Genomic DNA, 25,152 nt, shown 5'->3' with positions numbered 1-25,152 from the left:
TCTGCTCAGGCTGTGAATCCAGAAATAGGAATGTGTTTCAACCAGGGTAAAAGTAATTAGTTAAATTAAATGTTCTGCTTTATACTTGTGAACCCAATTTCCCCATACGATTTGCTTTTGATAGTGACCCAGATGTGCCCATGAACAAAAAAATAACTTGCATTTCTTGCCAGTTCTGAAAATTAAACAAATAGCAATGCAAGTTTCTCATTCCTTTCTTGGTGTGATGGAACAAATTAATTTTTGTCATATACACTCTAGACTAGGCAACAGCCCACTTCAAAAGCAACACTAAAACACGATTTAGCATTGCAAGAATGAACCACAGTGAACTTTGGACTTGCACCCCTTTCTCTCCACTCTCCTCCTCCTTTGCATGTGAAAAAAGGAGAAAGCAAGCTTCTACCTTGTTTTAATGCATCACATATTCCCATAGCATCCTGAATTGGGAAATGGCTAATTCTGACTGGTTTGTTTGGGAAGTGGCTAACTGGTTTGTTTTAACAAATGAGAATGTAACACTATTGTTTAATCCTGGTTCATTTGAACTAACTAGTTAGACTAAATAAACCAGTTTCCTGATATTGTGATTTATTCCAAAATGAAATTGGAGGTTTCCAGTCTTCTTCCCACAAACACTAAGGAGAAGAAAAAGAGAAAGCACAAAGACACACTGCAGTTTGTTCTCAAAATGCTAACCCATAGTTTAGCATTATTTCTGAATAGGCCAATAAAGTGATGATTTTAAAAAGTCAGTGTGAGTACTAGTTAATATGTACTGTGAGGATGTGCCAACCAAATGTGATCAATCAACTGAGGGTAGTAATGTTGGAATTAAAATAGGAATTCCAGATTCATGCCAGCCTTGATGCATTGATTTGGTTCTGATTTTTCCTGCACTGTCAACTGCTACAGATTCACAGTAACCTATGTGTTGTTGTTTTTTTGTGATCTGAAAAAGCACCAGGTATAGTAGTACTGGAAAACACTTACTATGTTAGATTGTGGAAATGTCAAATACACTGTATTCCATTGAAGAAAAATGAGGTGGGATTTTTTTTTTCTTGAGAACCATTTTATTTTAAGACATTTGCAGGTCTAATATGCCATAATAAGTTTCATTATGAATCAACAATAAAGTGCTGAATTATATTAATTACCTGAATCTTAATCTCATTTGTAGTCTTCACTTATGGTTTCCTTATCAAGTCTAAAAAGCCCTTTCTGCTGCAATAGCTAAGCTGTTGTGCAAGTATTATAAAAATAGATAGCTTTCAGTCGAGACTATGTACTCAACATGGCCTCTGATGTTTTCCATAAATATGGCTGAAAGGTATTAGAGAATAAAATGCATGCAAATTATCTGTAAGAGTTATTTGAAAATGAAGGGGATACTACTAAACTTCTGAAGCCCCTGCAGAGGGCTACTGATTACAACCATATAGTTAATTATACTAGTTGATGGCTAGATCTGGACTGACAAGCATCATGCCAACATGCTTTAGTTTCTTTTGTACTTAAGAATCTTGAGTTGTAATTTCAGACTATGTTTGATCTAGTACTCACTGAGTTGTATGATTAAGTTTCAGGTTAAATTTGGAAAAAAAAACTCTCTATGCCTAGTCACACAATCAGCTCAAGCAAGACACTAGTGTAGAGGAGAATATGGCAGTTCCTTTCCTTTCTCTCCTCGCAGCAAGACATATTTATATGACTTTCAGACTTAATTTAAAAGTGGGATTGCCAACAAGAACACATTTTACTCCCAAATTCAGCACGCAACTCTAGAAAAATAAATGGAAAGCAACTGCAGAAAAAGCTGGGGGCAAAAAGTCATATGAGTTTAGACAGCTGACGGATGTCTTCAAGAAATGTCAAACTGTAAAGGGTGTATTTTCAAAGAGTTCTCTAACAAACTGCAAGAAAACAGTGTCAGAACTGACAATGGCCAACTGCTGCATAGAAATATGCCAACACACAAACAGTCATGTTCAAGCCAGTGCATAGAGAGGATAAAAGCACTTATGGTAATTGCAAATGTTAACAAGTCCATACAACTTGTATAGTTCAGCAATGAACCCATTAGAAAAAAGAATAGAAATGCTCAAGCAAGAACAAAAAGATGACTTCCCAACTATATAAAATCCACACACCAGTAAGAATAAGACAACACCACGAAAATTATTCAGTTCAGTCCCAAACAACCAACAGGCAAACTAAACCAGAGTAGACAAGCCTTTGGCAGACAAATTTTAGTGAGTCCGAATATAGCATTACATTTCTAAATAATCCACAAAATATATTATATGGTATGTTTGTTTTAAATATTGGGCAACCAATTCTGCAGATCTGATTCTAATAACGCTTTAGCCAATGAGCAGGATGGACCAAGCTGAATGAATGATGGTGTATCGCTGGCATATCACAACAGTGCTTGAGAAAGCAACAATTGATGTTACTAACTCGTGCTCCCACAGTACCAAGGGCCTATTGTCAGACTGTCATCTATGGAGCAAAACAAAGTTCTCAAGTTTTTCTGGGATGTGCCCTTGGTAACCTATGCAATAATTCACAATTACACGGGCAGCAAGACACTGCAGTGTAGTATGGTTGATGGGCTGGATCAAGTTCTTTGCCATTTCCTTCTCATCCAGCAAGTCAATAGCAGTTTGTTTATGCAAGTTTGTTGCATCAAAATGTGATCCTGACTTGATAAGAAGATTCATGATGTCAGGATGGTTGTTCAGTGCAGATATGTGCAAAGGGCTGTTGTCATCAGAGTCTCTAGCATTTACATCAGCGCCACATTCCACTAGTATAGCAGTGACTTGCAAAGAAGGAAATTTACAAACTGGGTAGCGCCCCACACATGTGGTGTTCTTGTCAACAGCAAGGTGGAGTGGGCTGAAGTTATTCTTTCCTCTAGGATGTAGCTTAAGAAATCGATATATAGTTTGTTTCTTGAAATGATCTTGCTCGGGACTACAAGGAACTTTCTCCAGCAAGCAAATTAAATGCAAGATGATGGAAAGGGCTTTGTTGAGCTGTATTTGGTCAGGCGGACACTGAGTTTGCTTGATGGCACGTTCTATTTCGAGGACACTTTTGCACAGTATACCCATGAGATCGTCAAATGTAACTGTTGTGCCCAGCAGGCCTTTTGCTCTGTCTTGAAGCATGAAGGAGAAGAGTTCAGCAAACGAAAGCAGACTACTCGCAGTCATAGGGCTCAGGGGGTCCAAATTGCTCTGCTGCATGTCCAAAGCGTACTTCCACAGATTGATGCATCGTTTGAAGTTTCCAGAGTCTGCATAGACAGCACCTCTGTACCGAATATAGTAGGACGTATCTGGGTGAGATGGGCCAAGAATACGTTCTCTAATTAACAAGGCCTGCATTCTCATCTCATCAGGGTCTGCAATAAGGTTTTCTAGCTCTTCAGCACTGTTCACCTCCTTGGCATAATCGTAGGCCATTATTAACGTTTGAGGCACAGGTTTGCTCAGTATGTTAGTCCTATCACTGTATCTCATATCCATAGCTCTTTTCCAGTATTTCAAAGCACCGAGCAAATCTCTTTTTTTATCCACAAAGGTGGCTCCCAGGAGTTCCAGTGCATTTATACGTTCTACTTTGCTAGTTTCAACATGTTGGGTCAAAAAGTCAACTATGTTTGTGTGACCTGTAACGCTAGCAGACAGAAGGGGAGTCATTCCATAACCATCTTTTTCCATCTTTGCACAATATTTGAGAAGCATCTTCATTATTTCCAGGCTACCAGATTCGGCACAATCATGCAATGCTGTGTTTCCTATGGAAAAAAGAAAGCAAAAAAATCATGTATGCTATGACACATTTTCAGAGAAACAATGAAGGAATTATGGCTGTACAGAATTCAAATTATCAAGTATGTTAGTCATTAAAATAATGATAAAATTACACATCATAAGCAGTGGACAAATAATCTACAAAGGTGGCATTTTAATCTAAGTCATGAACATGTAAGAAAAGTAACATTCCTTATTAGTCACTTAATAATCTTCCTGTTTGAATTTAAGAAAAACAATCAGCCTTGAGTATGTGGGCTTTTATATTTGCCAACACAAAGCTTACAGCATTTTGCCAGAACACCCCACTGCAGCTGTTCTGCTGGAGCTAAAATTTTCCCCATGTTTTCCCAATACATATTACAGTGGTACCTCGGGTTAAGAACTTAATTCGTTCTGGAAGTCTTTTCTTAACCTGAAACTGTTCTTAAACTGAGGTTACCACTTTAGCTAAAGGGGCCTCCTGCTGCCGCCGCTGTGCAATTTCTGTTCTCATCCTGAGGGAAACTTCTTAACCCGAGGTACTATTTCTGGGTTATAGGAGTCTGTAACCTGAAGCGGACGACTCTGGGGTTGTGGCACTCATCTTGCTCTATAGGCCGAGGGAGCCGGCATTTGTCTGCAGACAGCTTCTGGGTCATGTGGCCAGCATGACTAAGCCGCTTCTGGTGAACCAGAGCAGCACATGGAAACACCGTTTACCTTCGTGCCGGAGCGGTACCTATTTATCTACTTGCACTTGACGTACTTTCGAACTGCTAGGTTGGCAGGAGCTGGGACCAAACAACGGGAGCTCACCCCATCGCGGGGATTCGAACCACCGACCTTCTGATTGGCAAGTCCTAGGCTCAGTGGTTTAGAGCACAGCGCCACCCGCGTAGTTCAAATAATTATCTATAATTTTCTGCTCTACACAAGCCTAACTTTATTATGTCACTCAGTTTCAAGGCCCTTCAGGAGCATCAAAATCTCTGAGGTCATAGCAGTGACTGTTTCCAAGTTCTGTAGCAATCCCCTCTCCACTTTAGATAATTGTGAATAGGAGAAAGAAAAATTCTCCAATAAGTTTCACAATCAATGCAGAGTCTGATTGCTGCTTGTGGGGTTGCAGTCAGCACATATCTAGAACTGTAAAATAATTATCAAAATAAATAAATTCCTGCAGGTAAGCATCTTTCCCTGTTGTATCAAGGGGCAGATTGGAGCATTTACAAGTAAGCAGATCCTGCAACAGGAAGTATTCCATCCCACCATTTGACATGATCAGTTATGGCACAATTTTACAAATATATTTGTTTGTAGGTATCTGTTCCAGCGTGATGTCTCAAATCACAAATTGGGGAGTAAATCTGCATCCAATTAGGCAACTGAAACTACAGCTGATGTGTGTTTAATTATTTCTAATAAATTTAAAGATTGCCTTTGAAATAGTTATAGTTCAACTGCAAGTATATTCCTATTATGAGTGGCTGTACTGGTTTGCTGCTTGAAATAGCAAGATGGAACAGATATGCCAACTTGCCCAAGGAAAAAATAGGTTCAGGTACTCCCTTGCAAATGAACAGCACAGAGATATGCTGCACAATTCTATGCATGCTTATTTAGAAAGAAGTCTGACTTTCTTTAATTGGATTTATACCACAATGTGTGTGAAAGCTTGCAGCCTGAGTCACTGTACTCTTAATACTTCTCTGCTTCCCTCCACTTATACTGGGTAAATTTCTTAGTAGATAGCCTTCTGAACATGTCTTACAAAATGTTTCTGTAATAAAGCCCTGTTTATGTGTATAGCAAAAAATCCACAAACAGGATATTGGTTGCCTATTTGTCCCACCCCATCACTACTGTATTACTGTAAAGTCAAAATAACGGGAGAGTTTTCAAAAAAGAATGCTGCTATGAGGAAAATAAAAAGTCATTATGTCCAAGAAATTGTTCACATGGGGCCCTGAGACATATCTTTGTGGACAGGCAGGGAGAGATAACTTGAAAGACAACCAAGAAGGTATTTAAAGATAGGAAGCCCAAAGCATGATAGCTTAAGAAAAGGATGTAAAAAGCTGAAATTGAAATACCTAATTATTACTGACATTTGTTCCACTTACACCAATTCATATGCACATGGCTCACTGATGCCAATACTACTCAACATCTAGCTTATATATGTCTGGGTAATAATGCAGCACAGAAGCACTGTGTTGGGATCATGTCCCTACGTCCCATTGGGGAAGGAACTTACTGTTGATAAAACACAGCCAGTATTTCACTGAAGAATCAGATTCAGCTTCTCTCCAATAGTTCACCATTTCACAGGAATTGAATTTGTTTGCTCACTTGCCACATAGTTTAAGATACTAGGCCAGCTCACCAAAATCTTAACTCTTTAACAGGTTGGTAAAGTAACCCAGTGTACAATCATGGACAGAGTACAACTAAATGTCTACAAGAGTGTAGTCATCTTCCCTAGTATATTACTACTGGCTATAAATCTGTTAAGCTCTGAATCACAGACAATGTGCCAATTTTATTTTTAACTTTCTGAAAGCCATAATACATGCATTAATCATGTCCTGTCAGAACCACCACATTTCATTGTTTAGTTATTTAGAATAAGATGCATTGAATGCTGCCCTCTCACTTGCAGGGCAGCTTTTGCTCTAGCACAGGCATCTGCTAACATTAGAGGAGGGGATGAGATTTTCTCTAATTCACCTTCTAATGCCTGCCCAAATCTGTTCTAGAGGATCAGGGAACCTTTTAGAACACTGTGAAAAGTGGTGTGAGGGACTTCATCAGCAAAGAGAATTGGGAGAAAAATGCTTACCCCTTTTGACATTCACAGATACCTCTGCTGGATCAAAACCCATCCCAAGAGTTAGGTGGAAAACTGGATTTCACCCTTAAATAATTACTGTATATACTCGAGTATAAGCTGACCCGAATATAAGCTGAGGCACCTAATTTTAGCACAAAAAACTGGGAAAACTTGAGTATAAGCTGGTTCACCAAACCACAAACCTGGTGGTGGTGGCAGTGGCGGAGGAAGAACAAGCAGCCCAAAAGGGCTGCTTTCAGGCTGCTCATTCCTCCTCCGCCGCTGCCGACAGTGGCAAAGGCGGAGGAGGAGGAAGGAGCAGCCCGAAAGGGCTCCTTTCAAGCCGCTCATCCCTCTGCCATCACCTCTGCCGCTCACGAGAGCAGGCATAGGAGCTGCATCTGGGAGAAGCACAGCGCACCGCAGGGCCTCTCCCAACCACGGCTCCCGTGCCTGCCCTTGCGAGAGGCAGGGTTGAGAAAGGGTTCCTTTTGGGCCGGCCGCCTCACTCGAGTATAAGCCATGGGGGGCTTTTTTAGCATAAAATATGTGCTGAAAAAAAATCGGCATATACTTGAGTATATACGGTAACTCATAACCTTATTGAAAGACTACCCTTCCACTTGTGCATATGACTGCAGCCTGAGATAACAGCTGCTAGTAAGACATACTGAACATTCAGAGGGGCAAGTAAAAGGTAAAGGTAAAGGGACCCCTGACCATTAGGTCCAGTCGTGGCTGACTCTGGGGCAAGTACTTATGTGCAAATCTGCATAGGATTGTGATGCATATATTTTAGTTTTCACTCAACTTCCTTATCTGTGCAATGAAAATATATCATCTGAAATGCTTAGCTTCCTGTAAATTTCATATTTAACCTAACATGTTTGCCTTCTTCCTAAAAGTATCCACTAGGGAAGAAGTATAACATTTTCCTAGTCCTTGAATAACGTTTAAAAGATTCCTAAATAAAATCTCTCTAAATCTATGCAGCTTAATATTTCTCCAAGTGACAATGTTGCCATGGATAGACTCCGAAGTGATAATCATAGATCACAAAAATGTGATAGGTTTATATAAGCACAACAGTATGACTAACAAAGAAGGGATTCACATGGTTATTCTGTCTGGCTCTAGAATACGCTGGACAGGCTTCCTCACACACATTTTAGGTTCCTTGCCAAATACCGTAACTAATATCTTACATATCTTTTCATGTAATACACACACACCACCACACTGTACTACAACTATAGTATAGGCACATAAATTGTTCCACACAAAGCTAGGAGTTTTCAAAAGGCAAGAGCAAGCTCAACAACAACATAATAAACAAGCTGACTCCTCCACATACTGCCAGCACAATCTTCTAAGGATTTAGAGAAAAGAGCCAGAAATAGAAACCCGAGACAGAAACTGCTCTTACTATCACCACTGTGGAGGACATATGGTGGAAGAAAGTGTTTCTCAGGAACTGAATAAAACTGATAGGTTCAGAACAGCTAATTACCCTTTGGTAGATTTGTCTAAAAAGCATGGCTCTCCAGACACCGTTGGACTTCAACTCCCATCAGCCTCAGCAACATTTGGAGGGCTGCCTGTATCTCCAACCCTGTTAAAGTCTCCAGGCTACTGCTATTTGCAGCAGGGAGACTTTGGTTGCACTCCTGCTCACAACTGTCTAAGAGTAACAGAGCAATTCAAATGCCCAATGGCCATGTTCAGAGCGAGTGTAGATGCAGCAAAGGTGTCCCTCCATCCAGCTCTGCCTGGCTCCACTAGCCTGCACCAGCAGGGGAGTTTTGCCACTGGCAGAGCTGCAGTTCAATATGCCCACCCAAACAGCAGAAAGATGGAAGCTAGCACTGGCACTATCACTACTACAATGGAGACCCCCCCAAAATGAGGCATTATAGGGATGGACTGGGTTGACACAAGATGAGCTGGTATGCTGCCATCACATGGCAGATGGGTATGATCCTGGTAGCTGGCACAGTGAAGAGGCCCTCCCACCCTGCCAAGCACAAGCAGCAGGACTGTGGTTGTAGTGGCTAGGTGAATAGCTCCAGCAAATCTTGCCACTGCTAGCCAGGGGTTAGGATTCAACTGAGCTTATCTCTGAGCTTGCTTTGTTCATTAAGTGTGCTATTCTATACATTTTATAGAATAGCACAGTTAAGGAAAAAATGTGTATTTTCTCTACATTTGCGAGCTGCTTCAAAGTACCTTTAGAAATCAGAAACCAGAGTACTCCCCAGCTGGCAAGACAGGCCTTACTGCCCCAACCTACATTTATGCATGTTTTGAAACAAAAAGCATCATGTAACTGACCCATTATGCATTATATAAAAAAGGACTACAAATGGTATCTAACTACCTTGTTCCATCACCACAGAGATTTCCACTACCACAACAGAACTTCCCGTCTCCTCTCCCTGCACATGCCTAATATCCTCCCTACATCGGTTCCAGAGGGTTGGGGGGAAACCCAGAACAGTAAGGGGCGCGTGGAAGGATGAGAGAAGGGAGAAGTTCCATTGGACAAGTGAAAATGCTTGCATGGACAGAATGAGTTAACTGGAGACCACCCACTGCTTTCTGAACTATAAGACTACCTTTTTAAAGGTGAAATCGAGATATTTTAAGACACCTCTACTCAATCTGCATATATACTGCATGAAAACAAAAACTCTGAAATATTTACTTCCTGTGTTATTTTGAAACTTCAGAGCTCACAGTACAGATGTGCACAAAATACTACTCAAAGTCCAAAACTGGCAGTCACGTTAAATTGGTCGCTACAAAAAATTATTCCCCAGTTTACCCTCTGAATATATTGATGTGGGAATTGAGATAATTACTTTTTCTATTAATAATTATAATAAAATTAAGATTTTATTTTCAATAAAATTAATCTTATGTGAACCTATGACGAAGAAAAATAGATGAAGTCACAACTTCTGGTGATTTATTTATTTTTAATCTCTAGGCCAAAACTCTTATTCCGCCAATTGGGGGAAACGAGCATCATCAAGGATAAACAACTCTGTAAGCTTCATTTGCCAATAAACCAGCAGTGTCACTCTCCAATGTTTAGGAAAGGACATCCATAAAAGTTTCTGTGGGTTCTCACCTGGCATAGCTTCGATTATCGAGACACTTTACTAATAGAAAGAATCCATGACCATGACACAGTTCTTTTAGTTAATGTACTAAAATAATACTGAGAAATTAAAATAAGAGAAAGGGGTAAAGTTCTGCTACCGAGTGTCAGTGACAGCAGTATGCTTTTTCTGCTTATAAAAATAGAATTCCTTTCACATTGCTATAAGGGCAGAACTTGTGTTTCAATTATGAGTCATTAAGCAGAGTGAAGAAAGGCAACACCAGAAAGTCACAAAACAAGATCCAGCTGGTCAATAATAATAACACTTAGTATTTATATAAAGCTGTGGACTGTTCGAAGAATTTACATAATCATAGTTTGATTTATCCCCTCACTATATTGCATCCAGGAATCTAAGCAACTGTCTGGAGGGGAGGGTTCACGACAGAAACAAGTCAAAACTAGAAATTTCCTGATTTGTAGTTACACCAGTGTGCTCTCAGTTACTCTCAGTTACATAGCATACAAACAATATTTGTTATTACATAGTGGAAATGATCGAACCAAAGCCCATGGATTTTCGTAAGAATAAGGCTGGGTTTTACTGCTGAGTAGACCTGTGTAGGACTGCACAGTCTCTCGGTTATACGTCCTGTTTTTTAGATTAGTGTAGTGAGGGAGGTCAGATGCATATGAGTCAGAGACAGGATGGGCAGAGTAGTCTTTGTGACTCTCTGAAGCAATAAACATTCCTAGCAAACTAGTAAAAATGTAAAATAAAATAAAATACTGTAATAAAAAAGCAATGTCATGTCTAGAACAAATGGACGAGTAAACTACAATAACGAGAATAATCCAAAGAACAATTTTGCTGACCAAAAGTGTCAACATAGTAAACAAGAAGAACAAAGGCTTCAGTTGTGACACTGTCCCTTTATTGTAATTCTATTACAACTATAAGGATAAGACTAATATGGGATATTTCCTTACTATACCTAGCAGGCAGATAGATATGTTTAGATAATGGGTGGTGATGCCTAAAGAATGCCAATGCAATTTGTATTTGTAGTATTACCTGTATTAATAGTGATTAAATTCTTCCATTCAATGATCCAAAATAATCCAGTTTCTGTATGATGTTGCTTTTTAAAAAACAAGGAATTATCACCACATCATTGTAACTATACAACACTACCAGAGGATAATCTATGGAACAATTCCCTTTAAAAACGAAACCTAAAGGAATGCTATATGCAGCATGGAAAATTTAGCAATGACAGAATTAAGCTTGGACTTTGAACCTTTGAACTGTCAAACCAAATGATCATTCTGAACAGTTCTTAAAAAGTCACTGCTGAAAATGGATACTGAACTCACCTTTGACACTTTTTCTATTTACATCAGCTCCTTTTTCAAGCAAATACTGAGCGATTTCTTTGTGCCCTTTATAACACGATATCATAAGGCATGTATGCCCGTGGCGGTTTGATACTTCCAAGTCAGCTTTGTGTTCCACAAGATACTTTACAATTTCTAGATGACCATCAAAACAGGCAGCTCTAAGAGGTGTTGAGTTTGTCAAAGTGGTATTGTTGACAGATGCTCCATGATTTAATAAAGACTGGACCACCTTCAAATGGCCAGCTGCTGATGCTGCCCATAATGGTGGTGCACCTTCAATAGTCTCACCATCAAAATTCACAGAGCCACCAACTTCTATAGAAGCACTGCACTGTTCCAGTAGATGTTCCACCATGTCAAGATGGCCATAGCGGGCTGCCATCAAAAGGGGCGTGGCACCATTTGTTTTTTCTGACACCAGCAAGGCCACTTCTTCTTTAGTTTTATTCGCCAGTAACTTGGTGAGAAGCCGCAGCTTGCCATCCCGAGCTGCATTGAATACTGCTGTCTTAAGATCCATTTAGTCTCTTCCTCTCTCTCTGACTTGTTCTTCAGAATCACAGATAATGGGATAACTGGAACCACAGAGTTGAAGCTGCTCCCTGCACACTCTCCTCCAAGGATGTGCTGCCTCTGTGTACTGCATGAAGCTTTCACACGAGACCTCTTAAAGCAAATACTATGCTCAGCAACCTAGAAAACAAGACAAAGTTTGACAGCTAAGTAAAGACACTCAAAATACAATCATTATACTTGGTTATACTGTCCCTCCCACTTGTCCCCAGAAGAAAAAGGCACCTGGGTCTGAACATTTACAGGCAACAAATGCTAGCTTTTGAGATGACTATGAGGGAGATAGGATCCCTGATGCAAATTATTCTTGCCACTTCTCATATTTTGTCTGCTGAGCCCACCTGGGTTCAGACAACCTAGCTGACACGGGATTGTCACCACCTGGTGGCTACAAAAAAGAAGCAGCAAAGGCGAAGAACTTTTTAAGGCTGGGATCCGAACCTATGCCCGAAATATCACAAGAATCACAAAAGGAAAGCTTTCAAGTGCGCCCTCAGCTGGGAGGGCACCCTCAGGAATTTCCCCGCCTGCCCTACACGGTTTGACGGCATAGATGGCCCCATCGTACCCCCACGGTCACGACCCCCACACCCGAGGCGCTTCGCCCTGCTCACGACCCCCAGCCCACCCGCAGGGGCAGCGCTCCGGGCACGGAGCCACCCAGGACGCCCTTCGCTTCTCCGCCCCCTTTGTCCTGACTTCTCCCCTGGGGAGCCTCCCGCGGCCAAAAGGAAACAGGCAGGCGGGCGGCCGGGCGGACGACGTCGCCTAGAAAGCTCCGCTGCCGGGCAGCCGCTCCTCACCTGCGTCGCCTCCGCTTGCTCGGCCCTCGCGTTCCCTTCGCCCGCCCCGAACCGCAGCGCTGCCCGCCCGGCCGCCGAAACTCCAACCGCCCCGCTCGCCCTTCGCTGCGACCGGCAAGGCAGGAGGAGCCTCGGCAACGCCTGAGAGCCAGGCCGGGGCGGAGGCGAAGGGAGGAGGACGAGGAAGGAGCCTGTCTCTCTCTCTCTCTCCCTTTCCCCCTCTGGTCTCTGCAGCCAACTACCTTCCCGGCCGAAAGGCAGGCCCGGCTCCGTCTCCTCAGAGCAACCGCCGCGCCGCTTCTCACAGCCCAGCCGTCGGTGCCGCCGCCGCCGCGCCCCGCTCGCGGCGCAGCTCCTCCATGACAGGCGCTCCCAACTGCAACGAGCCAGCCTCCTCCCTCCTCCTCCCCGCCCTCCCTGCTCGAGCGAACGAACACAGAACCCGGCGCAGCCTACCCTGCTGCTGCGTCCCGTCTCGAGGCCGAGTGGAGGGGTGGCCCCTGCGCCGCCTGCCAGCCTCCTGAGGCGCGCGGCAGGGAAAGAGGGAGGCGGGACTCGCTAGGGACAAGTTGGGCTGAGAGCGCAAGCACGAAGGCGGTTGAGGGAAGCGGTTGGGGAGGCGGGGGTGGCGCTGCCGCCGCCGCCGGGGGGGCTGCCGAGCTATTCCGGGCTGAGGAAAAGCTCGGGGAAGCCGAGCCTCGCTCAGCGCGGGGCTAAATTAGCACATAATGGAGGCGGGCGGGCGCCAAGCGAGCGCGGCCTATGGGGAGCCGGGCTCCGTGTCGCCTGGCCTGTCGCGCTGCCTCCCCTCGGCTTCCCGCCACTGGCGTGTGGGACGTGGAAGGAGGAATCGGAGGGGCTTCTTCCCTCAGACGTGTGTCGTGGGATTGAATAAGGGCAGAGAACCGAGGAGGAGGAGAGTTAAGGGCCGCTAGTGGCCAGAATTTGCCCGCTAGCCGCCAAAAGGATCTGTAGCCAAAGCTGGGGGGGAGGTCAGGTGTTTTTCGTTTCTCCCTAATTTGTATAAGGTGCACTTTTAAAAGGTGGGGAAATGCAACTGTACAGAGGAAGCACTCTGGAAATGTTCAGGGTGTTGTTGTTGTTGTTATTAAATCAGATTTCCAGCCCGTGTCCCCCATTGTCCCTCTCCCCATTTTTACCCTCACAACACCCCTGTGAAGCAGGCTAGGCAGAGAGAAGACAGTGGCTGGCCCAGTGAGTTTCATGGCGGAATGGGGATGTTGTTAACCCAGGTCTCCTCCCAAGTCCTAGTCCAGTACTCTAACCACTGCACCACCACTGGCTCCTACACCATGTTCATATTTTTTATTTTTTCGCATTTATTCAAAAGTTACAATACAGCTTTGTCCGTTGGCATAAGATCACAGAATGATCACTCCAACGATCCTCAGTCCCACAACACTGTCATGTTAGCTCACCAAATACTCTCAATAGGAACCCAACTACCGATGTAGTTTACTAGACATTTTCAATCAATATTTCCCCTCCACAGACACCTCTGCGAGAAGGATGGCATTAAAATACCCTGTTCTTCAGTAAAAGAGAAAAGGAAGACCCAAGTTGTGTCAAAGAGATGTCTTTGATTAATCGCCATGCTAACCAAGAAAGAGGAAAGGCACTCTGGTTATCCATAGGGACACTGTCTTCTATGATTATTTTTTTTAACAGCTAGCGGTTTTTATTTTTTAGAAATTACAGGTACTTTGCATTTGGGTCTCCTGTATTTTTTTGTTTACAAGCTACTTTAAGCTTTACCCACCACCAGGATAAAGTGGCAGAATTCTTGACAACAAAAGCAAACAACCCTAAAATAGAAACATTTGTGATAGTCCTGCCACAGTTTCAGAGGTGGGGGGCAGGCTGGGTGTCTCATTACAGTGCTGTAACTTATAGATCAAAACTTGAAAGGATGAGAAGTGACACTGAATTATGGGAAGGGGTATTTGCCTTCCTGTGGCAAGATGCAGGATTAGGGCCAGCTGGCACTGTCTGCTCCACAGTCACTTGCAAAAGATGAAGCCCTCTGGTGCAATATGAGTAGTTGACTGTAATTTATGTATTTATTACACGTATATCTCATGCCAAAGGAGCCAAGAGTGGCAAACTAATCAGTGATAATACCATTAAAAATAAAAGCATATTAAAAGCAACCATCACATAAAAGCTAAAGGGCAGATCATGACTTTATGCTGTTATCAGTATACAAAACCTGTTTGTTCTCAGGGAGCTAACAAAACAGCAACAGCATTCCTATGGGAGATTCCAAGCCATCTTGGATTACGTCCTACAAATACTGAATGCATTGATCTTTTCTCTGGGTGAGGATGGTTCTCTAGCTGCCTCCTTGTTTCCTCCATCATTTTGAAGTTGTGTCCCACTCTAGCCACCACACATCCCCAGTCCAGGTTTTGTATTTGTTGTAATTATTATTATTATTTATTACCTACCCTTCACTGTAAGGTCCAAGGGTGGGTTAGAGCATTAAAAACAACTGACAACAATAAGTTGTTTTATATCAACCTTCAGACTCTCCAAGTGTCCCTATTTTCCAGGAGCAGTCCCAGATTTATAGAAGCCGTCCTGGTTTCTCATTTAATCCCAGAATGTCCAACTTTTCCCTATGGACATCCCAATTTTCATTGGAAAAACGTTGGAGGGTATGGAATAGGACATTCCCCAAAGCCATTTTTCAGCCAAAACTCAGTTCCAGCACCTCTCAGGTAGGCACCATTGTCATTCTAAGACAGGCATAGGTAAACTCGGCCCTCCAGATGTTTTGAGACTACAATTCCCATCATCCCTGACCACTTAGCTAGGGATAACGGGAGTTGTCCCAAAACATCTGGAGGGCCGAGTTTGCCTATGCCTGTTCTAAGAGAACAAGGGAGGCGTTAATGGTGAGTTCCGGCACCTCTTTTTCTAGAAAAAATAGCACTGCATATTCCTATTTTCATCAGAGAAATGTTGGAGGGTATGAATAGGGTGTCCCTATTTTCATCAGAGGAATGTTGAAGGGTATACTTCTTTTGCTTATGCTCATTGGCAACTTTTTTGTTTTCCTACCAATTCTCTTTTGATTCGAAATCTGTTCCAATTGTAAAAATGGTTTTGCTTGCCCTGTGTGCTTATATGAAGGGCTTGGCTCCATCCTGGCTAACTGCTCTAGGGTGTGGAGTTAGTGACGTCTTCCTGTGCGCCTTAATCACATTTGTCATTAGATGAGCAGTTTCAGACCTAGCACTTTGCTCCTGGGCTGCAAAAGGTCATGGCCATGATCCTTACAGCTCTGATGATGTCATCATCATAGGCTTAAGTTGGGTTTCATGTCCCATTTCAGCCTTCAAATGTTGCAGTACAGAAATAAAAATATAATGAGCCCCACAGGGTAGGTAAGACTAATTCTTCGAATTAAATAGTTTGGTTTAACAAAGTTCACTGCTTTAGTTCAAAAACCTCTGAACTGTATCTGAAAGTAGTTTTCATAATTGCTGAGTGAATTAAGTTCAATTTCGGGTAGAACTTTGAACAATTTCTAGCTCATCCTCAAGTTCATTCACTTTTCCCTTTTTTTACTCTTTAGACTCTTCAGGCCTTTAAGCTTCCAAAATAATAATTGTTGGGGGAAATAAATACCGTATTTTCCCATGTATAAGACTAGGGTTTTTTACTTTAAAATGTCAGAAATTGGGGGTGTCTTATACATGGATACATCTCATTTTCTTAAATCTGAGTTCCCCAAAATAGGGGGCATCTTCTACATGGGGGCATCTTATAGATGGAAAAATACAGTAACTTACATTCCACTTCTGAAGTACAGTATATGTTATACTTCAGCTTGTAACACTTGGAAAGTTCTTATTCCCCTCTTTTTGCCAAGGATCATTTGAATGAATGAGTTGAACTATGAATGAGTTGAACAGGTTTGTTTTGTTTTTAAGTACTGTAAAGGGAAAAACATGAATTGGAATTAGTTCTTTTTTGGAGAACTAGAGCTAGTTCCTTTTTAGAATGAACTTTCTAAGCTCTGGATAAGGCCAGAGGACCATTTGGTATTCTTTTCCCCACAGTGGTCAGCTAAGTACCTTTGGGAAGCCCACAAACATCAGAGCCTAAAGGCAACAGCTCCCCCCTGTAATTGGTATTCATATCAGTATAAATTGCCTCTGAGCCTACATCACAGGGCTACCTTAAGTGCTCATTGCCCTAGGGGGAGAAGATAGATAATTTTGAAAACATGTTTCCCCCTTATAGCCAGGGCTGGTGCAAGACATTACGCCACCTCTGACAGCAGACTGTGTCACACTTCCCTGCCGCCGCCACCCTCCTCTGCTGCTGCCACCCTCATCTCTTCTCCCAGCTTCTGTACCTTCCCTCTTGCTTCCAACAAAGGGATGTTAGAGCAGCAGGTTCTCCTGGCCTCACTCTGAGGTGTCCTTGCAGGCAAGCTTGCCTAGAGGGTGCCTGTGTCACTGCCGCTTTGTAATCTTACGTTTTGTTTTTAGTTTATGCTCTAGCATCCTAATATTTTAATATTTATTCGTGTGATATTTGTGAATTTTGCTTGAAAAGCGATTTATAAATATCTCTAATACATATGCTGATAAGGTAGAGGACCCTCCAGACATGTCTACTAGCTTAAGCTGGGGTTCTCTGGTATTCCACTCCTGTACAGAGTGAGATGTGAACATGCACATTACTGAATTAAGGTCACCTAGCTGCACAGAATCATGCAGTCAGTAGCTTGGGAAAAGTCATTGTGGCTGAGGTTAACCCAGGCTTCCTTGACCTTGTGCCTTCTAGATTTTTTAGACCAGAACTCCCATCCCTACCCTGCTAACTGGGGTAGATGGGGTTTTCAGACCAAAACATTGGAGGAAACCAGAAGAAGAGGAGAAGCATATAACTCTTTCTACATTATTAGTATTATAGTCACTATAAAAGAAATGTTTTAGAGCTTTTTTTTTTTAAAAAAAAGGCAGTTTGTCAGATGCTGAACATATTGAACAACATGCACTGTTATTTATTTAGAAGATTTATATCCTACCTTATGAATGAATGATCCTCAAGGCAGAATACAGTAGACAGATGTGTGCAAACTCACACAGCCCAGCAGCTCTTATTTTCCTGCTGATGGATGGGACCAGAGTGTACGGTACTTCCCTACAGCTCTGCAAGTGTAGAACAACTGACAGTTGGAGCTGAGTGTTCTTTCTAGCAGGGAGGGGAAAAGCTGGAGCCAGTGGGTGAAGCTAGGCTTGTTTTGCCATGCTGTTCCTCCTGGGAGGAAAAGATGAAACCTCCATTGGCCCTTAGTCTCCTGTCCAATGGCAAAGACTAGAGTGTGCCTCCCTCAGCTTTGCAATTCCAAAGACTATTTTAAAATAGCCTGCAGGTCAAATAATCTTAATTAGGCCAGATGGCTTAAATATTCAAGCCGCCTTTCACTACAAGACAAGATGCAAAAACTAAAATGTGATCACAACCCAAGCTGACCACAGATAAAATGGTTTCCTGTCTCCAGATATGACAATCCTGACAATGAAACAAGATTGCAGTTATGTCTAGCACGAAGTACACTTAACAGTCCAACCTTGGTGCAAAATGCAGTAGAGAGTGTTCTAACTGGTGTTGGGGTTTTTAATATCAATTGGCTCCACTGCTACACCAGTTTCATTGACTCGCAGTTAGTTTTTTAAACAGTTCCTCATTGAGTTGTGCAAGACCGCAGCTTCTGTATGATGGTGCTATTTCATCATGTTGGAAATGTGCAATTCTCCTCCATCAACAACATTTTAAAGGGTGATTTATTGGTTGTTGCATTCATTCATTGCTTTCTGCAATGAAACTCCCAAAGCCAACTTACAACTCCATAGAATGCACAAACTCCTGACAGATACAAAAAAAACACAAAGTACCGTATTATAAAATGTTAGGAACCTATGATGCTGTATGACTAGCAAAAACCTGAGGATAGGTGAGGAGAAAGTTTCTAGTCCTTATCACTAGAGATAAATTAGATTAAATAACAGCAAAAACACCAGTTTGCTCTTTCAGGAAGTTGTCTCTCATTATGATTATACTTTACTGTAGAATTACAGGGTTTAGTTGTGACTGCACCTTACATGGTCAGATACAAATATTCTTTTTTACTCCGCCTTTCAGCAAATGGCTGTTAAGGCAGTCCCCCTTGGGAGTCTAACAGTGTACAAACAGGCTGCAGTGCAGACAAATAAAAAAGCATTGTAAGTCACTAGTGATAGCATTTTGCTGGGCCTCTCATGCAAAACACCACCACACCCTTGAATAGACTTGCAGAGATTCCTGAATCAGCATCAAGCAAGCTGCTTCAGAATTGTTGCTTAAGCTTGCACCAGAGTTAATGGGGCACCTATCAATACCACAACAGGCCAAGATGTAAAAAGAGGTGGTACTTGCTTTGTGCCTTTCTTTGTGTTACGTTTCCTCTTAAGTATATTCTGTAGCACATGTTGGGGTGGTGCTCACCTGACCTCTGGTTGGTCGCATCACTGCTGCTTACTGGGAGGTAGAAGGGGAGGGGCGAGGTCAGGGAGGTACAAATGTACCAGCAGAGCTAATGCAGTGTTCCCAGCAGTTCATTTGCACTGCACTGAGCTTTGTCACTGACTCACACCAACCCCGGGACCTCCTAGTAAGTGTCAGCAACACAACCAACTGGAGGTCAGGTGAATACCACAACCACCAAACTAAGGGCTTATCCACACACATCTTTTGCCTCTCACTTTTAGGCACAGATCCACCCTTTAAAGCTCTGTGTCTGAGTGCTCTTTCTCACCTCGCCACTTTCCCCAGGAAACACTGCTCTTTAACACTGAATCAGAACAAATGGCAATTCGAGTTTCCAAAGGACTGTCATTTGCTCTGATTCAGCAGTAAAGAGCAGATTTTCACAGGGAAAGCACCAGGGCAATGCAATGCAATGCAATTAATATAATATAATATAATATAAATCTCAGACATGGAGTTTTTAAGCACGGACCTGTGCCTAGAAATGCAACACAAAAGGAGGTTAGGATGAGCCCAGTGTATACTATGGCTGTTTAGGCCACAGGTGTGGCAGTACACCTTAATTCCCCATGGTTAAAAATACTTTCCAAAGAGCAGTCTGCTCTATGCCCTTTCTAATGACAACTCTCCACAGCAGGCAAAGTTATTCTCTTGACTTCCTTATGTGTGCAGTTGCAGTTTCTTTAGCCTTTCAACTGAATTGCCAGGTTCTCTCACCCAGGGCTCATCTACAGTGGAGTTTAATGTGCATCTGAAGCTACTTGGGTCTCTGCTTATTTTTGTGGCATCCACACAACACGCTCATCCAAGTGGCAGCCCACACTCTCCCTCCATCGCTGCTAAATTTGGATTTTCTGAATGAGAGCAGGAAACTGTGTAGGGAAGAGGTTAAATGCCCAATCCCTGTGTGCCACCTGTCTAGTCCTGAGAACCCTCTCCAGAATTGGCTTTTCCGCTATCAGGCCAAAGGCCGAGGCATTTGCTCGTAACGTGTCATTTGGCCCCGAGGTATAAAGCAAGATGCAGCCACTGTATAGTCTCAAGCTGTGCTTCCCCATCCTAGCCCATCATCTTCTCCTGGTTAGGCTATAGGTGTTGAGGATTATCAGGTAACAGGTGGTGCAGGAACTACATCCTGTCTCAAAGCATCAGCATCCTCAGGATACGCTCCTCTGTGTATAGTTATAAACTCTAGCTAGAATACAGAATACATTTTGTGGACCTTAGTATCTACAAGAAAAAGACTAATTGGAGGGAAATCCTGGAAGAGCAATTAACTTGATTAAGGAGCTAGTTGTGCTAATTTATGAGGAAAGATTAAAGGAATTAAAATACATTCAGCTTGGGTAAATGCTAAATTAAGATCGAGTGGGGGTATAGAAAATACACGTAACCGAACAAAGAAATACTTTTTCAGATAATGTACAGCTATTCACTAGCACAAATCGGGAGACACTTTAAAAACTTCACTGTTTCCCCGGCTGAAAAGAGGACAGCTTTGCACACCATAATCAGTACTGGGCATTAACCCAAATTGGTCAAAGTTCAGATGACAAGGTATCACTGGGTGGAGGTAAATAAACGTTTTGGCTCCTACACACTCATTTCTTCAAACAGAACTGGCAGCTCCCACTCAAGAGTTTTATATTACAATACTGGAAGGAAGATTCACTGGCAGGCAGACACATACCTCTAGGTTCTTTTCCATTGCTGAAGCATTCTGGCCCCCAAATATTTCTACCTATTTGTATGTGTTTTTTCTTAGCCCCCCCCCAACCAGTTTGCATAAGCAGGGTTGGGGATGCTATCACCCAAACTAGAGTTGTGTGTACACCAAACATTTAGAGCACATCCCCCCCCCAAAGAATCTTGGGAACTGTAGTTTAACCCTTTCCAGAACTACAATTCCTCAACCAATTAACAAACAAACAACAGTTCCCAAGATTCTTTGGGGTGGGGCAATGTGCTTTAAATATGCTGTAAGTGTATGGCAGCCTTCCTCAACTTTGGGTCTCCTATCAGCCCCAGCCATCTTAGCCCAATGATCAGGGATGATGAGAGTCATAGTACAACAACATCTAGGAATCCGAGGTTGAGGATCTCCAGTGTGTTGTATGTACACAACCTAAGCAAGGAAGAATCTCGTGAGTCCTCTTTGTCATACATAAACCATGTACAGTGGTGCCCCGCAAGACGAAATTAATTCGTTCTGCGAGTTTTTTCATTCTACGAGTTTTTTCGTCTTGCGAAGCACCACTGTGTATTGACGGTTTCCCATAGGAATGCATTGGCGGTTTTAAAAAAAAAGGCGCAAGATGTTTCGTCTTGTGAAGCAAGCCCATAGGGAAATCCGTCTTGCGAAGCAACTCAGAAAATGGAAAACCCTTTCGTCTAGCGAGTTTTTCGTCTTGTGAGGCATTCGTCTTGCGGGGTACCACTGTACAAGAACAAGAACCATGGCTATCTGCTGTCCCAACATGGAATATTTGGGACCGATTTCATGGCCTGCTCAGTAAATATGAAGAAAGTCGATGACTGAGTGGTGACATTTGCTTTGTGTTTTTGCCAAGCAAACTTTACTATCTACTCATCTCTGCTCCTGTCATACCTTTGCTGACGATGGAGGTGATTGCTCACATATTTACAAAACACTCGCTGCACGTAATGCAACAGGTTAACACAGCAAGTGGCATGGAGCCTGAAATGCTAGCAAGAGAGGTTTGCAAGCAATGATGACTCAAGTAATTGAGTCCTCTTGTACACCCTTGGGAAGGGCCAAAAACATTTCCAATTGCTCATAGCATGTGGCAACATTTGGCTCTTTAATGTTAAGCTGTTCCAGTAATCAGAAGAAACTGGGCAATGACAGCGGTGAAGGGTGTAGAATAACTGAGCAAAATGCTGTTGTTTTACACTGTAGTTACCCAATAGATAAACAGAATATATCTCTCCCAAGACATAAGTGCAGGTTGTCTGGCAGAAGGATGATTATCCTTTGGATATTTCAATATTGCACGAATTTAAAAAATGCCAATTTAATAGCTATTGCTATGGAAGTACAAATAGGGCAGGGATATTAATATCCTTGTGGAGGAATTGTGAAAAGTTAAAATGATCTCATTAATTCATGTCATTTTGCAGTTTTGATGCAGCACAAGGTAGAGGAGAGCATTTGCTTTTATTTCCAGGTGTGGTTGACAAAAGGCTGCTCACACACAGTTTTCGAAATTCCAATGCTACTTTCTCAACACAACCCTGCAGGCAGAAACAGAGTCATCATAACAGAGTTCTACTGATACCCAGAGTCAGTCCAGAGGGATACCATGGTCAATGATATCAAAAGCCACTGAGACATCAAGGAGAAAGAGCAGGTTTGGATTCCCCCTGTCTATCAGGATGACCAAGGCTGATTTGGTCTCAAACCCAGGCCTGAACCCAGACAGTCATGGATCCAGATCAGGGGCCAGCAAACTTTTTCAGCAGGGGGCCAGTCCACTGTCCCTCAGACCCTGGGGGAACGACGACGACGACTATATTTTGAAAAAAAAATATGAACGAATTCCTATGCCCCACAAATAACCCAGAGGTGCATTTTAAACAAAAACACACATTCTACTCATGTAAAAACATGCTGATTCCTGGACAGTCTGTGGGGCGGATTTAGAAGGCAATTGGGCCAGATCCAGTCCCCGGGCCTTAGTTTGCCTACCCATGATCCAGATCGTCATTCTTATTCAGGAATGTCTGCAGTTGCTCAGCCACAATGCTCTTGATCATTCCCCGTCCCCCAAGAAGTATTTTCGACAGGGAGATTGTTGTTACAATCCATTTTTACTAATGGGGATTCTCAGAGAAAATAAAGATTGCACTCACCTTAATAAAGGCCAACACAATTATGTACAGAAGATCATTTAGAAGGGCCAGATTCCCCTAAATTCCTGGGTGCCAAATCCCAGGAATTTAATTCCTGGCTGTAATAAATATTCAAATAATAAAGAAATAATTTAATAAACCTTATTATTTATACCCCACCCATCTGGCTGGGTTAGAATAAATCAAGGTTGATTGAACTTTGCCAAACACAGAAAATCCCTGGATTTAGTGATGCTAAGTAGCCAAGCCAGAGCACAGAGCCAGCGGGATGGGCCATTAAAGGTAAAGGGACCCCTGACGGTTAGGTCCAGTTGCGGATGACTCTGGGGTTGCGGCGCTCATCTGGCTTTACTGGCCAGGGAAGCCAGCATACAGCTTCTGGGTCATGTGGCCAGCATGACTAAGCCACTTCTGGCAAACCAGAGCAGCGCACGGAAACACCATTTACCTTCCCACCAGAGAAGGTTTATCTTTGAACTGCTAGGTGGGCAGGAGCTGGGACCGAACAACGGGAGCTCACCCCGTCGTGGGGATTCGAACCGCCAACCTTCTGACCGGCAAGCCCTAGGCTCTGTGGTTTAGCAGGGGATAAAGGTTTGTGGTGGCCCATCAAGGAAACCATCAGACGGCAAGATTGCTGGGCAAAGGGGAGTGGGACCCCTTCTTTGCTGGGTGCTAATGGGCAGAGGCAAAGGCCAGGTTCAGGGTTTCAGCTTTGAATGACGCAGGCTGGGGGGGGGTGTCCTTGGAGTCAGTTAGCAATGAGAAGGAGGGGAGAACTCTGTGTGAGCAGAGGATAACAGGCTGGAACTAAGAGACAAAGGAAATGGCTTTCTGCTGTAGTTTGAATCTGGTTTTGCCCTTAAGCAAGAAGCCAGATCCTCATATGATGTGAATGCTCTGCAATCCTTCCACCTAGGTGCAGGTTGTGTATATGTGTAAATAAAACCATATATCATAAAGACACTACAGTTGCTGCTGTGCCTAGTTGTCCCAAAAAGGAACATAGGTCCTGGTAAGTGCACCTGTAATTCCTGGAATCTCGCACTCCTCATGGTGTGTAACACAAGGCTTACGCAGACATACTTCCACAACAAGGATGATTACCCCAAGCTCCTCTAGTGTGCTTTTTAAAGCAGACCTGTTTTCCACAGTGAGCTGATTCAACATGCAGTCCCATCCTTGTCTTAACACCTTGCTCAGAGAGAACAGCATAAAAAGCACGTTGAGAGCTTGTAAAACAAGAGTAACCAAATGGAGCCTCAAGTGTTTACAGTATCAGGTGGAAATTGTGATCTCATGCATTATCTACCAGGAAATGCATCGGCAATACCAGTGCATGTCATGAAACTGCACAGACTCACCTCTGTATAGGAAAGTCTCTTACCTGCAATTAGTTATCCAATGGAGCAATCCCTTAAACTTCTAACGTATGAGATTTGCAAGCTGCAAGCCCACATCCATTTCCCAGCCTTCTGTTGGCTGCTCTTTCCCACTGCTTTGAAAGTGTCATGCCACAACTGCAAAACACATCTCTTATTTATAGCCCTCTTTTTCTCTAAGCAAGGTTAAAAGGTTAAGAACAGCCTATTCAGGGTACCATTTTCATTGGGCTGGTCACATTTTTTATGGCCTCAAAGGCTCCTTCCTCCAATCAAGGAAAAACAAAATTTATCTGAACAGACACCTCCAGTGATATGTTGGGCACTGATTGCTGCTTCTCGGAGCAAGAACAACTTGTACTGCTGATCATTTGCCAGCCAGTGTCTGTTACCCCCTTTTCCAGCAAAGATCTATTCCCTGAAGAAAGAACTTGAAACACTTTCAGCTACTTCTCTTTTTCTTTGGTTCCCAGGAGCCTCACGTAAGCAAATTCCTCGTGTTCTGCAATTCTGGGAAAGGTATATTTGGTCGCAGTACATGCTGAAATAAAACAACATCAAAGCTAAAATACCCAGTCATACTATTATTTAGAGAAAGCGGGATTTCTAATTGAATGAAGAGCCTATGTGCGTACAGGCTTTACGCATGTAGACTCCAGTTTCAAACTTCATGCTGCATATCTGGACTGGAGAGCCAGTGTAGTGTAGTGTAGTGGTTAAGAGCGATAGACTCGTAATCTGGGGAACCGGGTTCGCGTCTCCGCTCCTCCACATGCAGCTGCTGGGGGACCTTGGGCGAGTCACA

The 25,152-nt window shown here is 43.0% G+C and overlaps 1 protein-coding gene across 7 annotated transcripts; it reads right to left on the bottom strand.

Annotated features, from left to right (window-relative positions):
* Nucleotides 1–1,053: 1,053 nt before the first annotated feature.
* FEM1C (fem-1 homolog C) lies at nucleotides 1,054–24,481 on the bottom strand. 7 transcript variants are annotated; one of them, XM_083404039.1, is made up of 3 exons: nucleotides 24,353–24,481; nucleotides 11,126–11,842; nucleotides 1,054–3,811 (listed from the first exon to the last, which is right to left on the bottom strand). In XM_083404039.1, the coding sequence occupies exons 2-3, from the start codon at nucleotides 11,667–11,669 to the stop codon at nucleotides 2,502–2,504; spliced, it is 1,854 nt and encodes a 617-aa protein (XP_083260165.1). In that variant the 5' UTR covers nucleotides 11,670–11,842; nucleotides 24,353–24,481; the 3' UTR covers nucleotides 1,054–2,501. The 7 variants fall into 7 exon arrangements, with proteins under 7 accessions (XP_083260165.1, XP_083260166.1, XP_083260164.1 ...); XM_083404040.1 differs by lacking the exon at nucleotides 24,353–24,481 and adding an exon at nucleotides 17,591–17,818; XM_083404038.1 differs by lacking the exon at nucleotides 24,353–24,481 and adding an exon at nucleotides 12,982–14,100.
* Between the last annotated feature and the right edge of the window lie 671 nt (nucleotides 24,482–25,152).

Source organism: Podarcis tiliguerta (genome assembly GCF_965153285.1).
Source record: "Podarcis tiliguerta genome assembly, chromosome: 11".
NCBI lineage: Eukaryota > Metazoa > Chordata > Lepidosauria > Squamata > Lacertidae > Podarcis > Podarcis tiliguerta.
Note: the sequence above shows the minus strand (reverse complement) of the source record. Positions and strands in the feature narration are given on the sequence as shown.